Source organism: Phascolarctos cinereus, unplaced genomic scaffold (assembly GCF_003287225.1).
Source record: "Phascolarctos cinereus isolate Bilbo 61053 unplaced genomic scaffold, phaCin_HiC Scaffold_4;HRSCAF=312, whole genome shotgun sequence".
In the NCBI taxonomy this organism is placed as follows: domain Eukaryota; kingdom Metazoa; phylum Chordata; class Mammalia; order Diprotodontia; family Phascolarctidae; genus Phascolarctos; species Phascolarctos cinereus.
In genome coordinates, this window is record NW_027555847.1 from 120,387,714 (window position 1) to 120,408,962 (window position 21,249).

The 21,249-nt window shown below is 38.2% G+C and overlaps 1 protein-coding gene across 3 annotated transcripts in view; it reads left to right on the forward strand.

The window, feature by feature from the left end:
• AK3 (adenylate kinase 3) overlaps positions 1–18,996 on the forward strand; it is a 28,748-nt gene extending 9,752 nt beyond the window's left edge. Inside the window, exons 2-6 of one of the 3 annotated variants that reach the window (XM_021006318.2) lie at positions 858–977; positions 9,391–9,563; positions 12,402–12,520; positions 12,874–12,978; positions 15,575–15,662. In XM_021006318.2, coding sequence (XP_020861977.1) covers positions 858–977; positions 9,391–9,563; positions 12,402–12,520; positions 12,874–12,967 — 506 coding nt within the window. In that variant the 3' untranslated portion in view covers positions 12,968–12,978; positions 15,575–15,662. Of the gene's footprint in view, positions 1–857; positions 978–9,390; positions 9,564–12,401; positions 12,521–12,873; positions 12,980–15,574 lie in introns of those variants that run through there. The other 2 variants (XM_021006319.2, XM_021006317.2) reach the window with 2 other exon arrangements.
• The last annotated feature ends 2,253 nt before the right edge of the window (positions 18,997–21,249 follow it).

Genomic DNA, 21,249 nt, shown 5'->3' on the forward strand with positions numbered 1-21,249 from the left:
TAATTAAAGGACAAAAGCTTGACCTATAGGCAAGTTTCTCTAGGATGTGGGTAATGGGTGAAGTTTACAAGAGGAAGGAACCACTAAAGAGAATATTAAATCTAGCTTGATTAAGTCTTATCAAAATAGAATTAAAATCAGTTTTCAGTTTTATAACCAACAAAGGAAGTCTTCATCTGCTGGCCAATCTTCCTTCAGGTAACAACACTTCTTTCCAAACTTACTTCTCATGATTCCTGGAAGATTGACCCACAGTGTGTTGCCCAGTTATCTTTTGTTTCTAGCTTGGTAGGACCTTCCTGAGCTTTTATTATATTGACATAACCTTTAAGGATATTTTCATACCACACTGAAGCTTGGAGGAAAATGTTGATGGAGGCTGGGATGATGACTACTTATTCAATCTGAATTGTATTATGCAAACTTGCCGTTAGTGCTTTATGGCTACAAAGTGCTTTAGAGGCATTATCTCATTTCATCCATACAACCCTTGGAGGTAGCTAGTATAAGTGTCATTGTCGTTTTTTACAGATGAAGAAACTGAGACTCAGATTAGGTACCTTGCTCAAGGAAGCTGTGAGGATATGAATTCTGGTTTTCTGATTCCAAGACAAGTGCTCTTTCTACTTTTCCATGAATGCCTTGAATTAGAGGACTAGAATATCTCTATACACATATTAAGTAGTACTTAGATTAGGATTGGATTTGTTCTAGCAAATTGAATCTTTTGTGGAGACTAATAATATTAGGCTCTCCCAGAGGCCCTGTCTGTCAAATCAAGCCACTTGTGGCTTTGGAGGGCATCTAAGCAAGCTTTGACTAATTTTAACTGATTCTCTGGTTTATTTCTCCTACAGAAATTGGTGTACTTGCCAAGACCTTCATTGATCAGGGGAAACTCATACCAGATGATGTCATGACCCGGCTGGCCCTCCATGAACTGAAAAATCTAGCTCATTGTAGCTGGTTATTGGATGGTAAGCGAACCCATTGACTAAATTTCACAGGTGCTGTTCAAAACAAGAACCTAAAAGAATGAACATTTTTGAGCAGGCTATTTCAACCTCAATCCTTTTTCATTTCTCCTTTTTTCAATGGAGGGATACAAATGAGTTGGGAGGAAGGGAGGAAGTCCAAGAAGAATCAAATTTGCACATCTATATGGGTCCCTACTGGAGTCAGTAGGCATTTTCATAGGATCATAGAAAGTTACAGCTGGAAGGAATATTAAGAAATGTCCTAGTTCAACACTTTTATTTTAGAGATGAGAAGATCAAGGCCCAGAGAAATGAAGGGATATATCCAAGACTATAGAATGAATTAGCCTTTGGTTCTCTGCTGCTCTAGCTACTAATTCATTCACTATTTAGGTACTTAGAGCTGGAAGAACATTGTGTTAGCTCTTGAAGGGACATAGAGTTTAGGCAAGACATAGTTCATGCCTTCATGTGATGTGGGATAAGGCACAAACACAGATGGCTATAACATATAATATTGTATGATAAGTGCATGAGAGGTGTAAGACAAAGTATTGTGTAATATAATGAGTACCAGGCAAGATAGAAACATTTCCTGAGCAGTCAGCTGCCACAGGAATAACAGAGCAGCATGGAACCTATTGCTAGGAAGTTTAAAGGGAAGGGAATGAATATTATGAAGTAAAATGCAAGTTAGAAATGATTAGAGATACGTGTCTCTACTCTAGCTTATGAGGGAGAATGGAGTATTCCAGGAAAATATTCCACATACTTCAAAAGGGAAACAAAGAAGGAACAAAGACACGGAAGAGGCTGAGGAGTAGCTTACCATGTACCAGAAGATCAGAGAACGGAAGAATGGGACACAAAGGAAGGAAGAACTGCCAAATGTTAAGGTCTGTAACAAATTTGAGGCTCTTTTTGTAGACAGCAAAGTTGGACCATCTGAAAAAGTGGCTTCTTTCTTGTGTCCAAGCAACTGTTGGATGGATCCATAGCTGCCATCATGCGAAAGATTATCCAGTAACAGATTATTCAAAGGCAGAAGGCAAAAGAGTCGTGGTGGTTGATGATTATCTGTTAAGGGGTACTAAGGTGCGGTTAATATGTATCTAGAATATTACAGGGAACTTCCTGAGAGGTGTTAAATCTTCATACTATCACTCATTCCTGATGATTCATGTAGATACTGATGATATTGATAAAAAGAACCTAGACATGATGGATGAAGTCTTGGGCAGGAAACTGTAGACTTTTGGGACATAAGTAAGGTCTTTATACCACTGTCAGTTAAAAGTAGAAATTTTGGAAGAGAGGAGGGTTTGGAAAGCAAACATCTGGTTAAGAACATGGTCACCGAAAATAGGATTTAGAATTCTGACTTACATGTGGCTTGTATATGTCCTATATATATACTTATTTGTGCTTATTATCTTTCAATTAGAATAGACTATAAGTGCCTTGAGGGCAGGAACTGTTTGACTTTTGTCTTTGTATCCTTAGTCATTCATATAAGGCCTACTACATAATAGGTTCTTTTTTTTTTTCAAAGGCAATTGGGATTAAGTGACTTGCCCAGGGTCACACAGCTAGTAAGTGTCAAGTATTTGGTCTCAGGCCACATTTGAACTCAGGTCCTCCTGACTTCAGGGCTGGTGCTCTATCCACTGTGCCACCTAACTGCCCCCACAAAATAGGTTCTTGATACATTCTTGTTGACTGATTGATTTGAAGAGCTAGTAAGAATATATTTGTTTGGAACATTGAAAATCTGGTCAAAAGGGCTTAAAATGAAAATGGAAGAAGAGAAAGAAAACTGTCCACATATATCCACCAAGCTAGATACCACAAAGTGGTATCAACAGAGGGGATCAGTAATTCATAAAAGAAAATATCCAAGAAGAGATCCAACAATAAAACTCAAGTCTTCAGATGCCTACGTGCAGATGCACAAAGTATAGGTAATAAGCAAAGTAAATAGGAGATCTTATCACAAAGAGATAAATTCAACTTCATTGATATCACTGAGATTTGATGAAATGGGATGTAGTCATATTCCAGTCACACCTCATTCAAAAGGAATAAAAGAAATATAGTATTAGAATACAGTTTGTAATGGTATAATACTATATTAATATTATAATATATTATATATGTACATATATACATATATATCTGAAGAAGATAAACTTATGTGACAGAATCTATGATGAGGATCATTCAGAGACAAAAAGAAACATTAGAGCTATAAAAGTGTACTACAGACCACTTGGCCAGAAGAAGGAAAAAGGCAAGGTATTATGAAATCCAGCCATAAACTTTGTATTAGAAATATACAGTATTGATGGATCATAGGATTTTATAGTGAAAGAGGACTTCAGAAGTCACTTAGTCAACCCCTCTCATTTTATAGGTAAGAAAACCAAAGCCCATAAAATTTAGAAAGTTTGCGTAAGGTCTGTTTCATCTCTATCTCTTTTTCTCTCTCTAACACACACACAAATGGAGCCTGGCTTTAAACCCACACAGGGAGCCAGCTAGAACTCATTCTGTGCCAAAAGCAGAGCAATTGATTAATTCTTCAAAAGTCAGAAGACCATCATGAATTATTAAATGGCCACAGCAGTCTAATCCTGGAAGACACAATTAACTTTTAAAAAAATTAATTTATTTTGATTTACCAACAATCACTTCCATAAGCTTTTGAGTTTTAAATTTTTCTTCTCCTCCCTCCCCACATCCCTCCCCAAGATGGTGCACAAACTGATATAGGCTATACAAATACATTCTCATTAAACATACTTTCATATCAGTGATGTTGTAGGTAAGAATTAGAACCAATAGGAGGAACCACAGGAAAGAGGAAACAAGGGGCAGCTAGGTGGCACAGTGGATAGAACACCAGCCCTGAAGTCAGGAGGACCTGAGTTTGAATGTGGCCTCAGACCAAACACTTGACACTTACTAGCTGTGTGACCCTGGGCAAGTCACTTAACCCCAATTGCCAAAAAAACAAAAAAAGGAAACAACACAACAGAAGAAAAAAAAAGCAAAAACGATGCTTCTATCTGCATTCAAATTCCATAGTTCTTTCTTTGGATGTGGATAGCATTTTCCATCATGAGGCCTTTGGAGATGTCTCAGATCCTTATGTTGCTGAAAAGGGCTACGTCTATCAATATTAGTCATCGCACAGCATGGCTGTTACTTTGTACAACATTCTCCTAATTCTGCTCACTTCACTCAGCATCAGACCATACAAGTCTTTCCAGGTTTTTCTGAAGTCTGCCTGTTCATCATTTCTATAGCATAATAATATTCCATTACATTCATATATCACATTCATAGTTATGATTACTATCTATGTCTTTCTCTCCATCCTTCCCCCACTTTATGCTTTTCTTTCTCCTTTCCCTTCCTCACTAGTGTTTTGCTTTGGACCACCGCCTTCCTCAGTCCTGCCTCTCTTCTATTAGCCCCCTCCCTTTCCTTCCCCTTTACCCTTACTACTTCTTCCCTCTCTTCTATCTCCCTTCCCTTTTCTTTCCCCTTTTCCCTCCTACTGCATATAGGGAAAGTTAGATTTCTATACCTAACTGATTATGTTATTCCCTTCTTGAGCCAAATCTGATGAGAGTAAGGTTCAAACAATGCTCATCTCCCTCCCTTCTTTCCCTCTGCTGTAATAGGTCTTTGTGCCTCTTCAAGTGATTTAATTTAATATAATTTAGCCTTGTCTGTCTCCTCCTTTTCTTTTTTCTCAGTACATTTTCTTAGTTAGATCAGATTAATCCACTTACTTGGATCCATTTAACCCACTTGATTAGATTTTTTTTATCATTACATCAAAGTCAATTTATACCCACCCTCTTTATGTATACCCCTTTAACATGGTATAATAACAGTACTGTTCTCAAGAGTTACAAGTGTCATCTTCCCTTGTAGGGATGTAAACAGTTTGCCCTTATTAATAACATGTTTTTTTTCTGTTCCATTTACCTTTTTATGTCTTTCTTGAGTCTTGTATTTGAAGATCAAATTTTCTGTTGATCTCTGGTCTTTTTATCAGGAAGGTTTGGAAGCCCCCTATTTCATTGAACATCCATCTCCTCCCCTGAAAGATCATGCTCATTTTCCCTGGGTAGTTGATCCTTGGTTGTAATCCAAGCTCCTTTGCCTTACGGAATATTCTATGCCCTCTGATCTTTTAATGTAGCAGCTGCAAGGTCCTGTGTAATCCTGACTGTGGCTCCATGATATTTAAATTGTTTCTTTCTGGCTGCTTGCAGTATTTTCTTTTTGACCTGTTAATTTTGGAATTTGGCTACTATATTCCTCGGTGTTTTCAGTTTGGGATCTCTTTCAGGAGGTGATTGGTGGATTCTTTCTATGGCTATTTTACCCTCTAGTTCTAGGACCTCAGGGCAATTTTCCTTTATGATTCCCTGAAAGGTACTTCCAGGTTCCTTTTTTCATCATGATTTTCAGGTAGACCAATAATTTTTAAATTGTCTCTCTTGGATCTATTTTACAGGTCACTTGTTTTACCAATGAGGTATTTTATGTTTTCATCTATTTTTTCATTCTTTTGTTTTTGTTTGACTGATTCTTGCTGTCTCACAGAGTCATTAGCTTCCATTTGCCCAATTCTAATTTTTAACAAATTGTTTTCTACTATTAAATTTTGTACCTCCTTCCCCATTTGACAAATTGTATTTTTTAGAGTCTTGTTTTCTTCAGTGTACTTTTTTCCAGTTGTCCAATTGTATTTTTTAGGGACTTGTTTTCTTCAGTGTACTTTTTTCCCCCCAGTTGGCCAATTGTATTTTTTTGAAGGACTTGTTTTCTACAATTAATTTTTGTCCTTCCTTTTCCAAGCTATTGACTCTCTTTTGCATACCTCTCATTTCTTTTCCCTTTTTCTTCTACCTCTCTCATTTGACTTTTAAAATCCTTCTTGAGCTCTTCCAAGAAAGCTTTTTGGGCTTCAGACCAGTTCCCTTTTGAGGTTCCAGATGTGGGTTTGTTGACAATATTGTCCTCTTCAGAATTTCTGCCTTGATTTTCACTTTTCCCATAAAAAGAATCTATCATACATTTCTTTTTGCTCATGGTTTTTGCTTATTTCCTAGCCCTTAAAGAGACTGAGCTCTCCTGCTGGGGAACAGAGGGTCCTGACCCAAGCTTCTTGTGTTGGGAATCTAGGGCCTGGTCACTAGCTTTGTGTGCTGGGGCCTCCAATCCTGGCAGTTGGAGGCTATAGGGTTCTGGCAGCTTACCTGGTATTGGGCTGGAATCAGCAACACTGGAACTCTGGGGGTAGGATTGGGTAGTGTGGCTCCTGGAGATTTCCTGCTCACCCAGGCCTTTCCTTCCTTTCACTTTCTTCAGCTCCTTTCAGATGAATGTTGCAGGATGTTTATCTGCTTGGGGCCCCTTGGAGCGATGCTTCCCTTAGTTTTGTTGAGGCACTGGGAGAGGCAGTTGCTGTAGAATGCCGAGGCACCTGGTGGTTTTCCAAGCTGGTTTCTACTAGTTCCCCCTCCCTCACTGAGGTACTGGGGGTCCAAGTGTTGGTGTTTGCCTGTTCCACCACCTGGGTTTCAGGATCTCCTCTTTGTATGCTGAGGTGGGGCTTTCTGCTAGCTTACTAGGATGCCTCCCATTCTGTACTGTTCCTCTTCCCCCAGGGCAAGAGGGGCCTTTCCTGTTGGTCCCTCAAGCTACTTGGGCTATTGGATTGCTATACCCCATCCTTCTTCTGGTTCAGCTGTTCCAGGGTTTTCCTGGGGTGATATTTTCTGGGCTTTCAGAGGTTCCCAACTAACTTCTAATGAGGAAGAAAAGAAGGAGTTGGGTAAAGAGGCCTGTGTGGGCACATAGGAGACTCCTTAACCAACTTTGATTTAGAAAAATAAAAAGACAATAGAAAAGTAGAAGCAAGGACAGTTTTAGCTGAGGATAAATGTAAGAGAGCCATGTGCACCCCACACCTCCAGTACTTATCTCCTCACATTCCTTACTCTAGAACTTTTAGCTTAATTCTTATCCATGAACCCCTATAACTCTTCATTGATGCACCTGACCTCGTTTAATCCCTAACCCTTGTCCTGGACCATGAAAGCCCCTTCTTTGGAAGTGAAGGAACCTTTGTTTCTCTGTCTATCAAGGGAGCAGTGCATATGGGAGATATGTAGAGATATGCTCCTAGCATTTCAGGTGAAACCCTGAATGAATTTCCTCTGGCCATAGCATGTGTTGGTTAGGTTTCATAGCACCAATCCACATACTTCCTGTCTCACACAATAGCTGTGAGGAAAGTGCTTTGTGAACCCTAAAACTACAAAGATGTGAGTTATTAGCATAGGATTGTGTTGGAGAGCTGAATTCAGAATCAGACTTGGGTTCAAAACCTTCCTTAATACTTACTAGCTGTGGGATCTTGGGCAAGCCAGTTAGTCACTCAACAAGGAATGATTAAACCTGAATTCTGTGCCAGATGTCATGCTAAGCCCCAAAACACAGTCTTTGCCTTCAAGGAATACCCTAATGGTATAAATAAGTAAAAAAAAAATGTGTGTACAAGATATACATACTGTGTAAAAGAGTAGACTAAGCTTCAGTGTCTTCATCTACAAAATGGATATAATAACTTCAGTACTTGTCTCACAGGGTTATTGTGAAGATCAAATGGGACAGAAGTATGTAAAATGCTATGCAAACTTTGAAGGATTATGTTAATCCCAGTTACTATTATTTTTATATGTTATGTAAAATAGGTTTTACTGGGCTGGCTTGGGGCCCACTCTAGCAGTCTGAGTTTGTTAGCTAGAATTTGGAATATATTTTCTCATTGAAATTGATGAATTTTGGGATAATAATCCATTGAAAAATTGAGGATTGTCTACAGTATTACAATTTCCTTAAAAAGAATGGGTAGGTCTAATTTCATTCAGACTCATGGGGAAAGTCCAAGGGAGAAGAAAAGGAGATAGAAGGATAATAAGGTGATGATATTGTGGAAAAAGAGCTGCTCTCGTAGTCAGGAAAGAATTTGATAAGCTCCAATGTTTGTTAGCCATGTGACCTTGAGCAATTTAATCTCATATTCTTTCTGATACACTCTGTTCCTGTACCCAGTGATCCACAAGGTACAAAACCAGATTACCTTTGTAGCTAATAATTAAGCAGGAAAGAGGTTTTGTTCTTTTTTTAGGTTATGCATGTACAATCATGTTAAACATATTTACACTTCAGTCATGTTGTGAAAGAAGAATGTGAACAAAAGGAAAAAACCATGAGAAAGAAAAAAAAATGAAAATAATATGCTTTGATCTGCATTCAGACTCTATAGTTCTTTCTCTGGATGGTTAGCATTTTCCATCTCAAGTCTTTTGGAATTGTCTTGGATCATTGTATTGCTGAAAAGAGTTAAGTCTATCATAGTTAATCATTGTACAATGTTGCTGTTGCTGTGTACTCCTTGTTCTGCTCACTTCACTCAGCATTAGTTCATGTAAACCTTTTCAGGTTTTTCTGAAATCTGCATGCTCATCATTTCTTATGGCACAATAATATTCCATTATATTCACATGCCACAACTTATTCAGCCATTCCCCAATTTATAGGCATGTCTTTACTTTCCAGTTCTTTGCGACCACAGAAAGAGCTGCTGTAAATATTTTTGTACATGTGGGTCCTTTTCCCCTTTTTATGATCTCTTTGGGATACAGACTAGTAATGTTGCTGTATCAAAGGGTATGTACAGTTTGGTTGCCCTTTGGACATAGTTCCAAATTGCTTTTCAGAATGGTTGGATCAGTTCACAACTCCATCAACAATGCACTTGTACACCAATTTTCCCACATCTTCTCTAATTTTTATAATTTTCTTTTTCTGTCATATTAGCCAATCTGATAGGTGTGATGTGGTACCTCAGAGTTGTTTTAATTTTAAGCAAGAAAGAGTTGAGGTAGAATATTGAGAACCTTTCCCATGACTGCATTATAATTTTTCAGTGCCATTGATCAGTATAATAACAAATAAACATTTATTATTGTTTATAAGATCATAGTTCTAGAGTTGGAAGTGACCTTAGAGACAATTTGGAGGATCTGAATTCAAATCTGGCCTTAGACACTTACTAGCTGTGTGACCCTGGGCAAGTTAATTCAGATTGCCTCCAAAAGAAAAGGAAAAGAAAGAAAAAGATAAGGGAAATGAATTTTAGAGGTAGGTGACTTGTTTAACATCATACAACTACAAAGTATGTGAGGCAGAATTATGGGCCTTAGAAAAATTATCCAAGTATCTGTGGTTAACTTAACTGGATTTCAGTTGGTAGGTTAATTTTTGGGTGTGAGAAATCCAATAATATTTTTTTCCTCTTCTTTATTTAAATTAAAAAAAAAAGGTTTCCCCAGGACTGTCCCACAAGCTGAAGCCCTGGACAAAGCCTACCAGATAGATACAGTGATTGATCTGAATGTACCCTTTGAGGTTATTAAGCAACGTCTCACCTCTCGCTGGATTCACCCAAGTTCTGGCCGAGTTTACAACACTGAATTCAATCCTCCTCGAAAAATTGTAAGTGCTTGTCTGTGGCAAAACCATCTCTGTGTATATGATATTTAATGTTTCTATTTTAAAGATATGTAACCTCCTACTGTCTCTCCTTACTCTGATAGGGATGTACCTGATCTCCAGGTTTAGCAGTGTTAGGCCTGTTCGGTATTTAGATGAGAGTATTTAGATTCTTAGGAATACTGGGTGTTAAAGATCTTTTTAAATTTCATTTTAATGATACCTATGATTTTTTGTTTATTGGTGAGGCAACTGGGGATAAGTGACTTGCACAGGGTCACACAGCTAGTAAGTGATATGTGTCTGAGGCTGGATTTAAACTCAGGTCCTCCTGACTCCAGGGCTGGTGCTCTATCCACTGTACTACATAGCTGCCCCAAAGGAGCCTATGATTTTTAAGCCACAAATATTTCCCAATATTTCTTACCCTTCCACCTCAATATCGAGCCCTTCCTTGTCACAAAGAAAAACAGCTCGTCAAAGTCAGCCCGTACAGAGCATGGTTTGTCAGTGTACATAGCATTCGGGCCCTACAACCTGCCACTTCTCTGCCCAGAGGAGGCAAGTGTATTTCATCATCTGTCCTTTGGAACTATTATTGGCCTTGAATCTGAGTTATTTGCTTTGATTGTTTTCATTTATATAATTTCCACTCACCCTGCATTTTAGGTGGCACATCAGATGGAGGGCTGGATTCAAGAAGATCTGAGTTCAAATCCTGCCTCAGGTCCTTACTAGCTATGTGACTCTGGGCAAGTGACTTAGCTGCTGTTTTGCCTCAGTTTCCTCAGTTCCTCTGAGGAAAAAGCTCAGTTTGCCTCAGTTCTCTCATCTATATAATGGGGATAATAATAGCATCTACCCAGGACTGTTGTGCAGATCCAAAGAGATATTTGTAAAAGCACCATGTAAATATTGTTGTTGTTGTACTTAGTTCTTTTCTCGGCATCAGTTCATGTCAGTTTTCCTATATTCCTCTGGAGCCCTCATGTTCATCTTTTCTTGTGGTTAATTACTTTTATTTTTTTATGGTTTTTTTTTCATGCTCTAAGTGCAATTTCTTTCTTGTTTTTTTTTTTCTAACACAAAAAGTACCACAATCAATATTTTTGTTTATACAGTTTTCCAAAAGTCTTGGTACTATTCTAAACTTGAATAGTTTAAAGCTGTTAAATAGCTACTATTTACATAGAACTTTACAAACGTTATCCCATCACAACAACCCTGGGAGGGAGTTGCTATTATTATCCCCATTTTACAGATGAGATAACTGAGGCAGAAGTAAGTTAAGTGATTGGTCCAGGGTCTCACAGTTTTTAAGTGTTTGAAGCTCGATTTGAATTCAGGTCTTCCTGACTCCAGGCCCAGTGCTCTGTCCACTTTTCATAGATGAGAAAAGAACTTGATCTTCAAGAGTTTGACTTATCCAAGGTCACAAAGCTAGTTCCTGGTGGAGCTGAGACAAGACTAAGTTATTGGACTCCTAGTTCAGCGTCCTTTCCATCCCACTTTGGTTCCTCATAGTCTTCTAACAATTCTGTATGGGTAAGCCCTTTTTTGCAGTGTGTGCTGTATATTGCAGGCAGTGAAATCTCATGGTCCCCAGAGCCTTAGAAACCCTTACATTTGACCAAAGCTCTTTTTCCAAAGGGTTTGTCCTGAGAGTACTTGGTGTTAGTCAACAAGCATATATTTAATACTTGTTCCATGCCAGGTATTGTGGTAAGTGTTGGAGATACAAAGAAAGGTCAAAAGATTCACTGCCCTCGAGGAACTTACATTCTAATGAGGCAAGACCACTTGTAAATAAGGAGGAACACACAGGATATCTATAGAGAAGGTGGAAGTCAGTCTGAAAGGGACCAGGAAAGGCTTCCTGTGGAGGGTGGGAGTTGAGCTAAGCCTTGAAGGGAGCCAGGGAAAAGTAGGACCTGGAGGTGAATGGGCAGAGCCTTTGAGGCATGGGAGAGAGCCAATACAAAGACTCAGAATGAGATATGGCATGTTGTGTGTGAGGAAGCAAGTAGATCGGGGTAGCAGGAGCATAGAGTGTAAAGAGGGGAGGAGTCTGCAAAGAGGTGAAGAGGTCAGATTACAAAGAGGTTTAAATGCAAAAACATACCATTTTATAATTGACCCTGGAGGTAATAGGGAGCTCTTGGAGTGGTGTTGGAGGGATGTATATGGTCCTATCCATGCTTTAGAAAAATCATGTTGGCAGCTGACTGAAGGATGGCTTGGAGTGCGGAGGAAACTGAGGAAAGGAATCCATTTGGATGGCTATGTATGGTCCAGGTGAGAAGTGATGAAGGCCTGAACTGAGGTGGTCACTGGGTGAATACAGAAAAGGGTAATTGGTTTACCCATGTCTATACTTCCCGAAGTTCCCTCTGAGGGCCAAAGGGCTGGATGAATAGAGATTGTATAATGTTAGTAGCAAAGGAAAAGGATAATATTCCCAGAGTCAGGAAGGCAAGGTTCCCAACCTTTAATTGAAACTGTCAGGACATGAAGTTAAATGTATAGATTAGTTACGTACAGAACAGTGTCACTTTGAAACAAAGGTTTTCCCCCAGAGCTACAGTCTGCAATATTCTCGAGTGATGCTGACAGCTTTGTACTACAGTCACATTGGGTTTCATAGCACCCTGACTCTATCTTGTTGGCCAATTCCATTGTGAAAGACATGGGATGGTGGTGAGATTTTGTTTGTTTGTTTTGCATATCGTTTGGAACTTGTGGCGTATTTGATGGTGAAGAGGTTTAGGTTTCAGACTGGTGGATGATAGTTGTCTGTTTTAAAAGGCTACTGATTGTTTTCTTTCATGACCCTCCTTTTAGGGCATTGATGATATTACCGGAGAGCCTCTTATACAGCGTGAGGATGATAAACCAGAAACTGTTACCAAGAGACTAAAGGCTTATGAGGCCCAAACAAAACCTGTTCTGGAGTATTACCGGTAAGTTATTTACCCACCTCCTCCTTTTTTCTTTAATTCATGGATGTTGACAGTGGGCGAATGTATTCGGTTCTCATCTGTATTTACAGATGAAAAGGTTGGCACAGAAAATGCAAAATGTGCCATTCAAACCCCACTCATTTGGTTCTAGAATTATTTTTTTTTTAAAGAGAAAAGTCCAATAAACTAACTTATGTTAGAATATAGGTGTATTTGGTGTTGTGAGAATTCACAATACTTCATATGAACACAAAATGAAGCAACACAGCTAACATTTGATTTGAAAGGCTAGAAAGTTCTAGAATTTTTCCATTTAATCTCCTTGTTCAGCTTTTATCTACTTCTCCTTGTAGGGCATTACTTCTGAGTATGATACTGAGGACCAACCTCAGGGACTTTCTGTGTCCTTTCCATTCTCCTCAGGTTTTTTGTCTTTGGGTTTTATGACCTTTAAAAAGGTAAGGTAATTAGGCATTTTGATTTTAAAGAAGTTTTACTGATGCCTTTTGTCTATTCAAAATAACATTGTAACAAATTATACAAATAACACTTTAACATTCTAATCTTGTCCTGCCCCTCCTCTTGCACTGAATCTTTTTTTCCTTGTGACAAAGAGAAAGTTAAGCAGAACAAATGGATATATTAACCATGTGTGACAGCACATGTAACATTCTGCATTTGTAGTATCCCTCTTCATAAGTGAAAGGAGGAAAATGTGTTAGAAGTGATAAGGAGCCAGTAGAGTTCAAGTCTGGGAGTGACATGGTCTGTTCCCCAGTCCTCAGAATCAAGACTGTCATCATATTACTCTAGGTTCTGATTTCTTTTGATGTCATCTTCATTTACATGATTGTGGTCATTACCTATATTGCTCTCTTGATTTGCTTTCTTCACTCTTTATCAGTTCATACAAGGTTTCTCGTGTTTCTCTGACTTTGGCATTTGGTATTCTGCAGTAATACCATTATATCCTTATATCACAGTTTATTCAGCCATTCCCCAGTTGATTCATGTCCACTTTGTTTCTAATTTGTTGCTACCACAAAAGTGCTGCTATGAAAATTTAGGTATATATAAGCCTTTCCTTTTGACTTCGACTCCCTTGAAGTATGAGGCCTTTAATTCCTGAGCTTTGAAGAAAAACAGAGATTCTATGAGGCAGACGTGTGGAAGGAATGAATTCTAGGGATAGAGACAACCAGTATAAAGGCATGGAGATGGGAAATGTAGTGTCTTATGTGACAAGAAGGCCAATTTGACTATACTATAGGGTACTGATATTAATAGAAACAGATTCCCACAAGTCACAGATTGACTTAGGAAATCACAAATTAACATTACCTAATTTGTATTTTTTATTTATTTTGTTAAACATTTGCCAATTCCATTTGAATCTGGTTCTGGGGACTCAGAGGTTTTTCAGGGGGTGGCATACCTTTGCCATAGAGTGCATACACGAGAGCAAAGTTTAATAAGGCTGGAGAGGTAGGTTGGCTCTAGTGTGTGAGGGGCTTTAAATACTAAACAAAGGAGTTGTTAGAGCCAACAAGGAACCAGTGGAGTTGAAGTATGGAAGTGATGTGGTCAGTCCTGTGCTTTATGAAAAATCACTCCTCACCGGATCACAGGGCACCACATCTACTTTTAAAACCAAGCTGGTATTCTGGAAAGCAATTTGGAATTATTTTAGCAAAGTCATGGAACTGTCTATACCTTTTGACTCAGCATCACTACTACTAGGCATGTACCCCAAAGAGATCAAAGACAGACAGCAAAGTTTATACAAAAATATTTGTAGAAGTACTTCCAGGCAAAGAACTGGAGGGAAAGTAGATGCTTGGAGACTAGCTGATTAATTTCTGGTGTGTGAATTTAGGGCCGCTAGGCAATGCAATGGATAGAATACAAGGCCTGGAGTCAGGAAGACTCATCTTCCTGAGTTCAAATCTGATGCCAGACATTTACTAGCTGTATGACCCTGGGAAAGTCATTTAACCCTGTTTACCTCAGTTTCCTCATCTGTAAAATGATCTGGAGAAGAAAATGGCAAACCACTCCAGTATCTTTGCTGAGAAAACTAGGTGTTTTTTTTTTGACATGTTCAGGCACAACTGAAAAATACCTGAATGTGAATTTAACGCAGTGTTATTGCACCCTAAGAAACAATAAATATGAGGAGTTCAGGGAAAACAGGAAGACTAATATGAAGTGATGCAAAGTGAGTAGAGCCAGGAGAACAATTTACACATTGACCGCAATAACGTAAAGGAAATCACTGAAAGAAATAACTCTGGTCAATGGTGACTACTGAAGACTAGTAGTGAAGCATGTTCTGACCTCTCAGCAGAGAGATGGGCCATAAAGCGGCACAGTGGATGGAGTGTGAGACTTGGAGTCCATAAGACCTGAGTTCAAATCCAGACTCAGACGCTTACTTTCTGTGGGACTCTGGGCAAATCACTTAACCTCTGCTTGACTTAATTTCCTCATCTATAAAATGAGGATAATAATAGCACCTACTTCACAGGGTCATTTTGAGGATCAAATGAGATAGTATTTGTACCATGTTTTGCAAATCTGATAAGCTATGTGAGTGCTGGTTACTATTATTATATTACCATAGGGGAGGAATGAGGTATACATTGTAAAACGTAGTTAATATGCTGATTTACTTTACTTAACACTATTAGTTTGTTCTAAGGGAAAGTTCTATTGAGTGGCAGCATTATTTGAAAGTGATGGGGATATATATATATAGATTTTTTTAATTTTTAAATTTTATTTTTAGGCAATTGGGGTTAAGTGACTTGCCCAGGGTCACACAGGTAGTAAGCGTCAAGTATTGGGTCTGAGATCAGATTTGAACTCAGGTCCTCCTGACTTCAGGGCTGGTGCTCTATCTGCTGTGCCACCTAGCTGCCCCTGTGATGGGGATATTTAAAAAAAAACCAACAAGGTATTTATTTAAAAAATAAAATGTAATAAAATCAAGATAGAATAATTGATTAGGAAAAATCAAAAGTGTTTATTTGTTGTCTTCTTTTTTCCTTTTAGGAATAAAGATGTGTTGGAAACTTTCTCTGGAACAGAAACCAACATAATCTGGCCCCAAGTATATGCTTTTCTCCAAACAAAACTGCCAGATATAAGTCAGAAAGAAGAAGTGACTCCCTGAAGAATAACAAATCCCAGTAAGAGGAGCAGAAAGCTAGTTTGCTATGTCAAGGAGCTTCTGAATGATGGGATTCTGATATATATATGAATTCTTCTAAGATCATGATCTACTCTCATTTTTGCTGATTTTTCTGGAAAGTGATGAGTCAATCATGAAGACTTGAGTTTCTTAAACCTTTATTGCAGTGACCTGGTCCTCATCTCCTGGTGGTTTGTGTAGTTTTTTTAAAAAAAATCCTATTTATGTCTCTAATCATACTTCATTTTGTAAAATGGCAAAGCCAAAGGATGACTGGTCAATTAAAAACAATGCAGTGTCTGTCCTTTTTAGTAAGCGAGCAGTTTCTAGTATTTCCCTCTTTTTTAGGAAAAGAATCAATGTTTACATAGCACTGAGGTCAAATACACTATCCCCAGGCATTTTCTTCCACCTTGCCCTTTTAGATTAAAGCCATGATAGAAATCCTTCTTCTGACTTTAACTCAGAATTTTCCAGCACTGTGTTTTTTAAGTATCTGAAGGATCTGCCTTAGAGAATCACTGGTACAGAATGTCGATTTATCTTTGTTTCAAATAAGGCACATATGAGTCAGCTTTATTTGATGATTACACTGTGCTTATTTTGTTGGTGAAGATCCTCTCCTTTGAGGGCAGCTAGTTGGTGCAGTGCACAGAGCACTGGGCTTGGAATCAGGAAGACTCATCTTTCTGAGTTCAAATGTGACCCCAGACATTTACTAGCTGTGTGACCCTGGACAAGTCACTTAACTCTATTTGCCTCAGTTTCTCATCTGTAAAATGAGCTGGGGAAGGAAATGGTAAACCTCTCTAATATCTTTGCCAAGAAAACCCCAAAATGGGGCCCACAAAGAGTCAGTCATGACTGAAACCGCTCACCAACAACAAAATTATCCTCTCTTTTAATTCTGCTTCTTTCAAGGGTAACTATAGAGCAGAATACTGGAGTCAGAGCCAGGGATGTGAGTGTAAATCCTGGCTCCCGCTACTTAATAAGCTGTGTAATCTCAGGAAAGATCACTTAACCTCTTTAGGCTTCAGAGCCTTCATTTGTTAAAATGACAAGATTGGACTAGATGACCCAGTGAGGTTTCCTCCTGTTCTAAATCCATTATGATGACATGAACCATTGGAAACTCATTAGGAGAGTATTCTATCTTTCATTCATAAAGTGCTTTAGCATTTAGAAAGTACCATAGCATCCATAATCTCATTTGATTGCAATGATCAACATTTTGTGTTCAGTAGTTCAGTCCTGTCTGACTCTGTGATCCTATGGACCATAGCACACCAAACCTTTCTATCCTCCACTATCTCCCCAAAATTGTCCAAGTTCATGTGTGTTGTTTCCATGGCACTATCTATCCATCTCATCCTCTACCATCCCCTTCTTTTGCCTTCAATTTTTCCCAACATCAGGGTCTTTTCCAATGAGTCCCATCTTCTCATTATGTGGCCAAAGTATTTAAGCTTCAGCTTATGTACTTGTCCTTTCAATGAAGAGTCTGTCTGTTTTACCGGATTAGGAAAATGAGGCTCAGGAGTTATCTCATCCCAGATTACAAAACTACATAGTGCCGCTGCCTAGAGATAACTGGTCATTATGTCTATTGGTCTTTTTTCTTTTGAAAATATTGTTACTTGCACTGGGAGATATGACACGCAAGAGTTTGACATAATGGAATTTCTTTGATGAGCAATAAAGGGGTATAATTTTTATCCCAAATGGAAAGCTCTTAACTAGGAGATTATAATCTCACTTTATTCTGGTTGAGAAATATGGACTTTAGTATATAGTTTCTGGTTTTTCTTCCTTGTTCACACTTATATTTTGCATATCAGTAATGTGACTTCATGGATTCCATGCTAATACACTGAGAAAGAAACAACAGTGTATCCATAGTACTCTGCAGAGGAAGTATGTTTCTTGAAGTAAACACGGGGTTTTGCATGTAACAGGCTTATAATAATCGATAACGATGGTTGTTAGCTTCCTACTTCCTGATTCTTGGGTATCCCTGAAGAAGTAGCAGCTGGAGTAAAGTCCTGGAAGGGTTATCTGCCATTTCATATATGAGGTAACAGACTTAGTAGGAGCAAGAAGATGATATAATTTGGGGAAGAATATTATAATTATTCTTTTTTAAATTTCTGAAAAAACTATGATGTTGCCCACTCTATCTTAATTTTGGGAAAGGAAAAACTTCCAGAATATGTACGTGGTTCTTAAATCATTAAGTGTCTCTGGGTCTCAATTTTCTCATCGTTAAGACAGGAACAATAACGCGTAACCTCTAAGGGCTGGTGTGAAAATCAGATCAGGTAATGTAGGTAGCAAACTTGAATGTGTTTGACAAATGTTAATCATTGGTATTGTTCTTTAGTAGAGGAGTAGGGTAGCAGCAGTAGTAGCCAAAGCTTACATTTCAATGGCATTTTCCTCATGGTAACCTTATGAGTATCGATGGGTAGGATGAGTATTAGTCTTATTCCCACCCCAGTCTGCTAGATGAAGTTGATTTGCCCAGGGTCATACATCTAGTGTCAGAGATAGGATTCAAACTCTGATTTCCGGTCTCCGGCCTTGCTGCCTCACTTACTGTGGCTGGTTGAGAATAGTGGTATGGTGTAGATAAAATGCTGGGCTCAGTGTCAGGAACACCTGAGTTTAAATCCTGCCTCAGACATGTATTAAATCTGTGACCCCAGGCAAGTCATTTTCCCTCTCTCAAGCCTCAGTTTCTTCATCTGGAAAATGAGAGAGGTTGGCCTTAATGACCTCTAAGGTACTTTCCAGTTGGAAATCTATGTTTCTAAGCTGTGGCATGAGAGTGGAACAGGAAATTGTCATGTTTTGAATGACTTACTTGGCTTTCCTTCTCTGCATGCTATCTTTTGATAAGAAATCACTTAAGTGCTGTGTCAAGTTTGCCAATGTCTTTGAAAACTTGACCTCCTCCCCCCCCCTTTTCTGAGATTTTCTTCTAGGCAGTTAAAATATAAAGGCCATTTTAGGAAAAAAAATCCCCCCTTCCCCCATTTAGCATTTCTCATTCACACTGTCATTCTTTTTCAAGATGGATGGAATGAGGCTTCTTGAAAGGATTACCACTATTACTTCCCTTTTTGATATATTTTTCTTTTACTCTGTATAAGACTTCCTGTAATGCCTTATGTGAGTATCATAGTATACCCATTTTTAACAAAATTGTGGAATATTAGACTGATACAAAACAACACTAGACTATAAAGCATACTTTATAATAAAATTAATCAAATCAGTATCAATGTTCCTTCCTCCTTGGCACACAAGACTGTAAGTATTCCATGCTGCTTTTGATACTGCTTTCAAAATCACATCCTACACCTGCCATATCAATTATGTTGATGCTTTGTTATCCTGGTACTTACAAAAGCCCTGTGAATTGAAACCCAGATTCTTATTTTCATAGTGTTTTATAGTTTACAAAATGCTTTTACTTGTATTATTTCATTTATCTTCCTTAGAATCAACTGTAAGAAGAGTGAAGGGCATTATTGCTATTTAACAAATGAAGCTGATCTCCCAATTAGTATTCTCTCTCTTTCTTGAAATGATTTTGTATGTAACTTATATTTACTTGTGTGCTTATTGTATTCCATCCCCCAACCCCAGTAAGGAGATTCTGGGTGGTTTTTGGGGGTCTTTATAGTCCCCTGTGCCTATGGTAGTACTTGGCATGTAGTAGGTGTTTGTGAAATTTAATTCAATGAGGTTGCCAAAGGTTACATGCCTAGGAAACTGGTAGGTCGAGATAAGATGTTGAATGATACCCTCAGGATCCAAAAATAGATCCTAGAATGATGGGCTGAATCTAATAAGAATTGTGGTTGGAGAGGTCCAGGGGATATCAGAGTCATCTGATTCAACCCACTGATCCACCCCATCGCTTTAAAAAAGAACTCACTATATCCTAAAGTAGCCCATTGCCACTTCTGTTTAACTCCAATGATTGTTTTTCCTTCTGTGCAAATACCTTCCTACTACTGTCCTCTGGTGCAAAGTAGAACAAATTTAAATCCCTTTCCCCTATGATATAGCCCTTCAAATACATGAAGACAACTATTATGTCCATTCTTGTCTTCCATTCATATTAAACAGTCTCTTCAGTCCATTTAATCAATTCTTTTATGGCATGGTCTCCAGTCCCTTCAATATCTTGGTCAAACTCCTTTGGATATACTTCCATTTGTCAATGTTTTCTTCGAAAGCAGGGATACAACATTTCCAGATATGACCTGGCCAGAATAAGGTACACTGAACACTTTCTAATAAATCAACGAATGTATCACCTGCTTTGGTTTCCACTTTACATTGATTTGCATCTGAACTCCATTGAAATCCCTTTATCCTCTTGATATGAAATATTGTCTGACCATGTATCTCCCATCCTTTATCCATTCAGCTTATTTTTGAGCCTGAATATAGGATTTGACATTTATCGTCATCAAATTTCATCTTAATAGATTTGGTTCATTTTTTATATCTACCAAGAACTTTTTGGATTCTGGGTTTGTCGTACATTTTTTTAATTATTCCTTTCATCTTTATGTCATATGTCATGTCATATGACTTTTCTAAGGTCACACAATAAGTGGAAGAGCTGGAATTTGAACCCGGGTTCTCTGATTCCAAATACACTTTTTAATACTAGCATATTGTCTATAAAATAAGTTGTGAAAGTTTAAGTACTTATATAAATGTTAGCTGTCATTTTTACACTCATCACTCAAAGAAAATATGCCCAGATGAATTGACAAATGGCAAAATTACATATGTTCAATCTACAATTCTCCTGTGGCTACAGATTTAAACACTAAAATTTTTAAAAAAGACCTAAGTGCTGGAGTAGCTAGACTTATAATAATAATTAAGATTTATATGGCCCTACGTGCTCAGCAGTTTACAATCAAATAGAAGTTAAGTGACTTGCCCAGGGTTATGCAGCTGACGTTAGATTTGAATGTAGGTCTTCCTGACTCCAGGCCCATGGTATATGTGTGTACACAAAGACACACAGACACATCCCTTGTAGACTTCAGTACTTTTTCTTTACCTCCCTGACATGTATCTGCCAAAATTTGTAAATATCGAAAGTATCTGGCATATCTCATCACATTGCATGGATTTCAAAAGGACTAAGTGTTTCTAACACTTTGGATTTATCTTCCAAAGAACTTATTCTGATGTCTCATCAGGGTAAGCAGGTAACCCTGGATTCTTGAAAGTTATGCCAATAGAGCATTAGCTCTGGTAGGCATTACTAAGCTGGAAAGGATTTAATTATAGGCTCTTTGAGAGTTTGTTGTTGGAGAACCAGCCTAGCTAAATTCAGAAAGGCTGTCACCAGGTTAATTATAAAATGATGAATTGATTTTTTTTTATTGCAATTCTCAGAGACCATTTACTAAAATGCAGAGGGGTTGCAATCTGCCTTCTTCTAGGCAGTACATACTGATGAAATATCTGAAATATTGAATAAAGAACTCAGGACAGT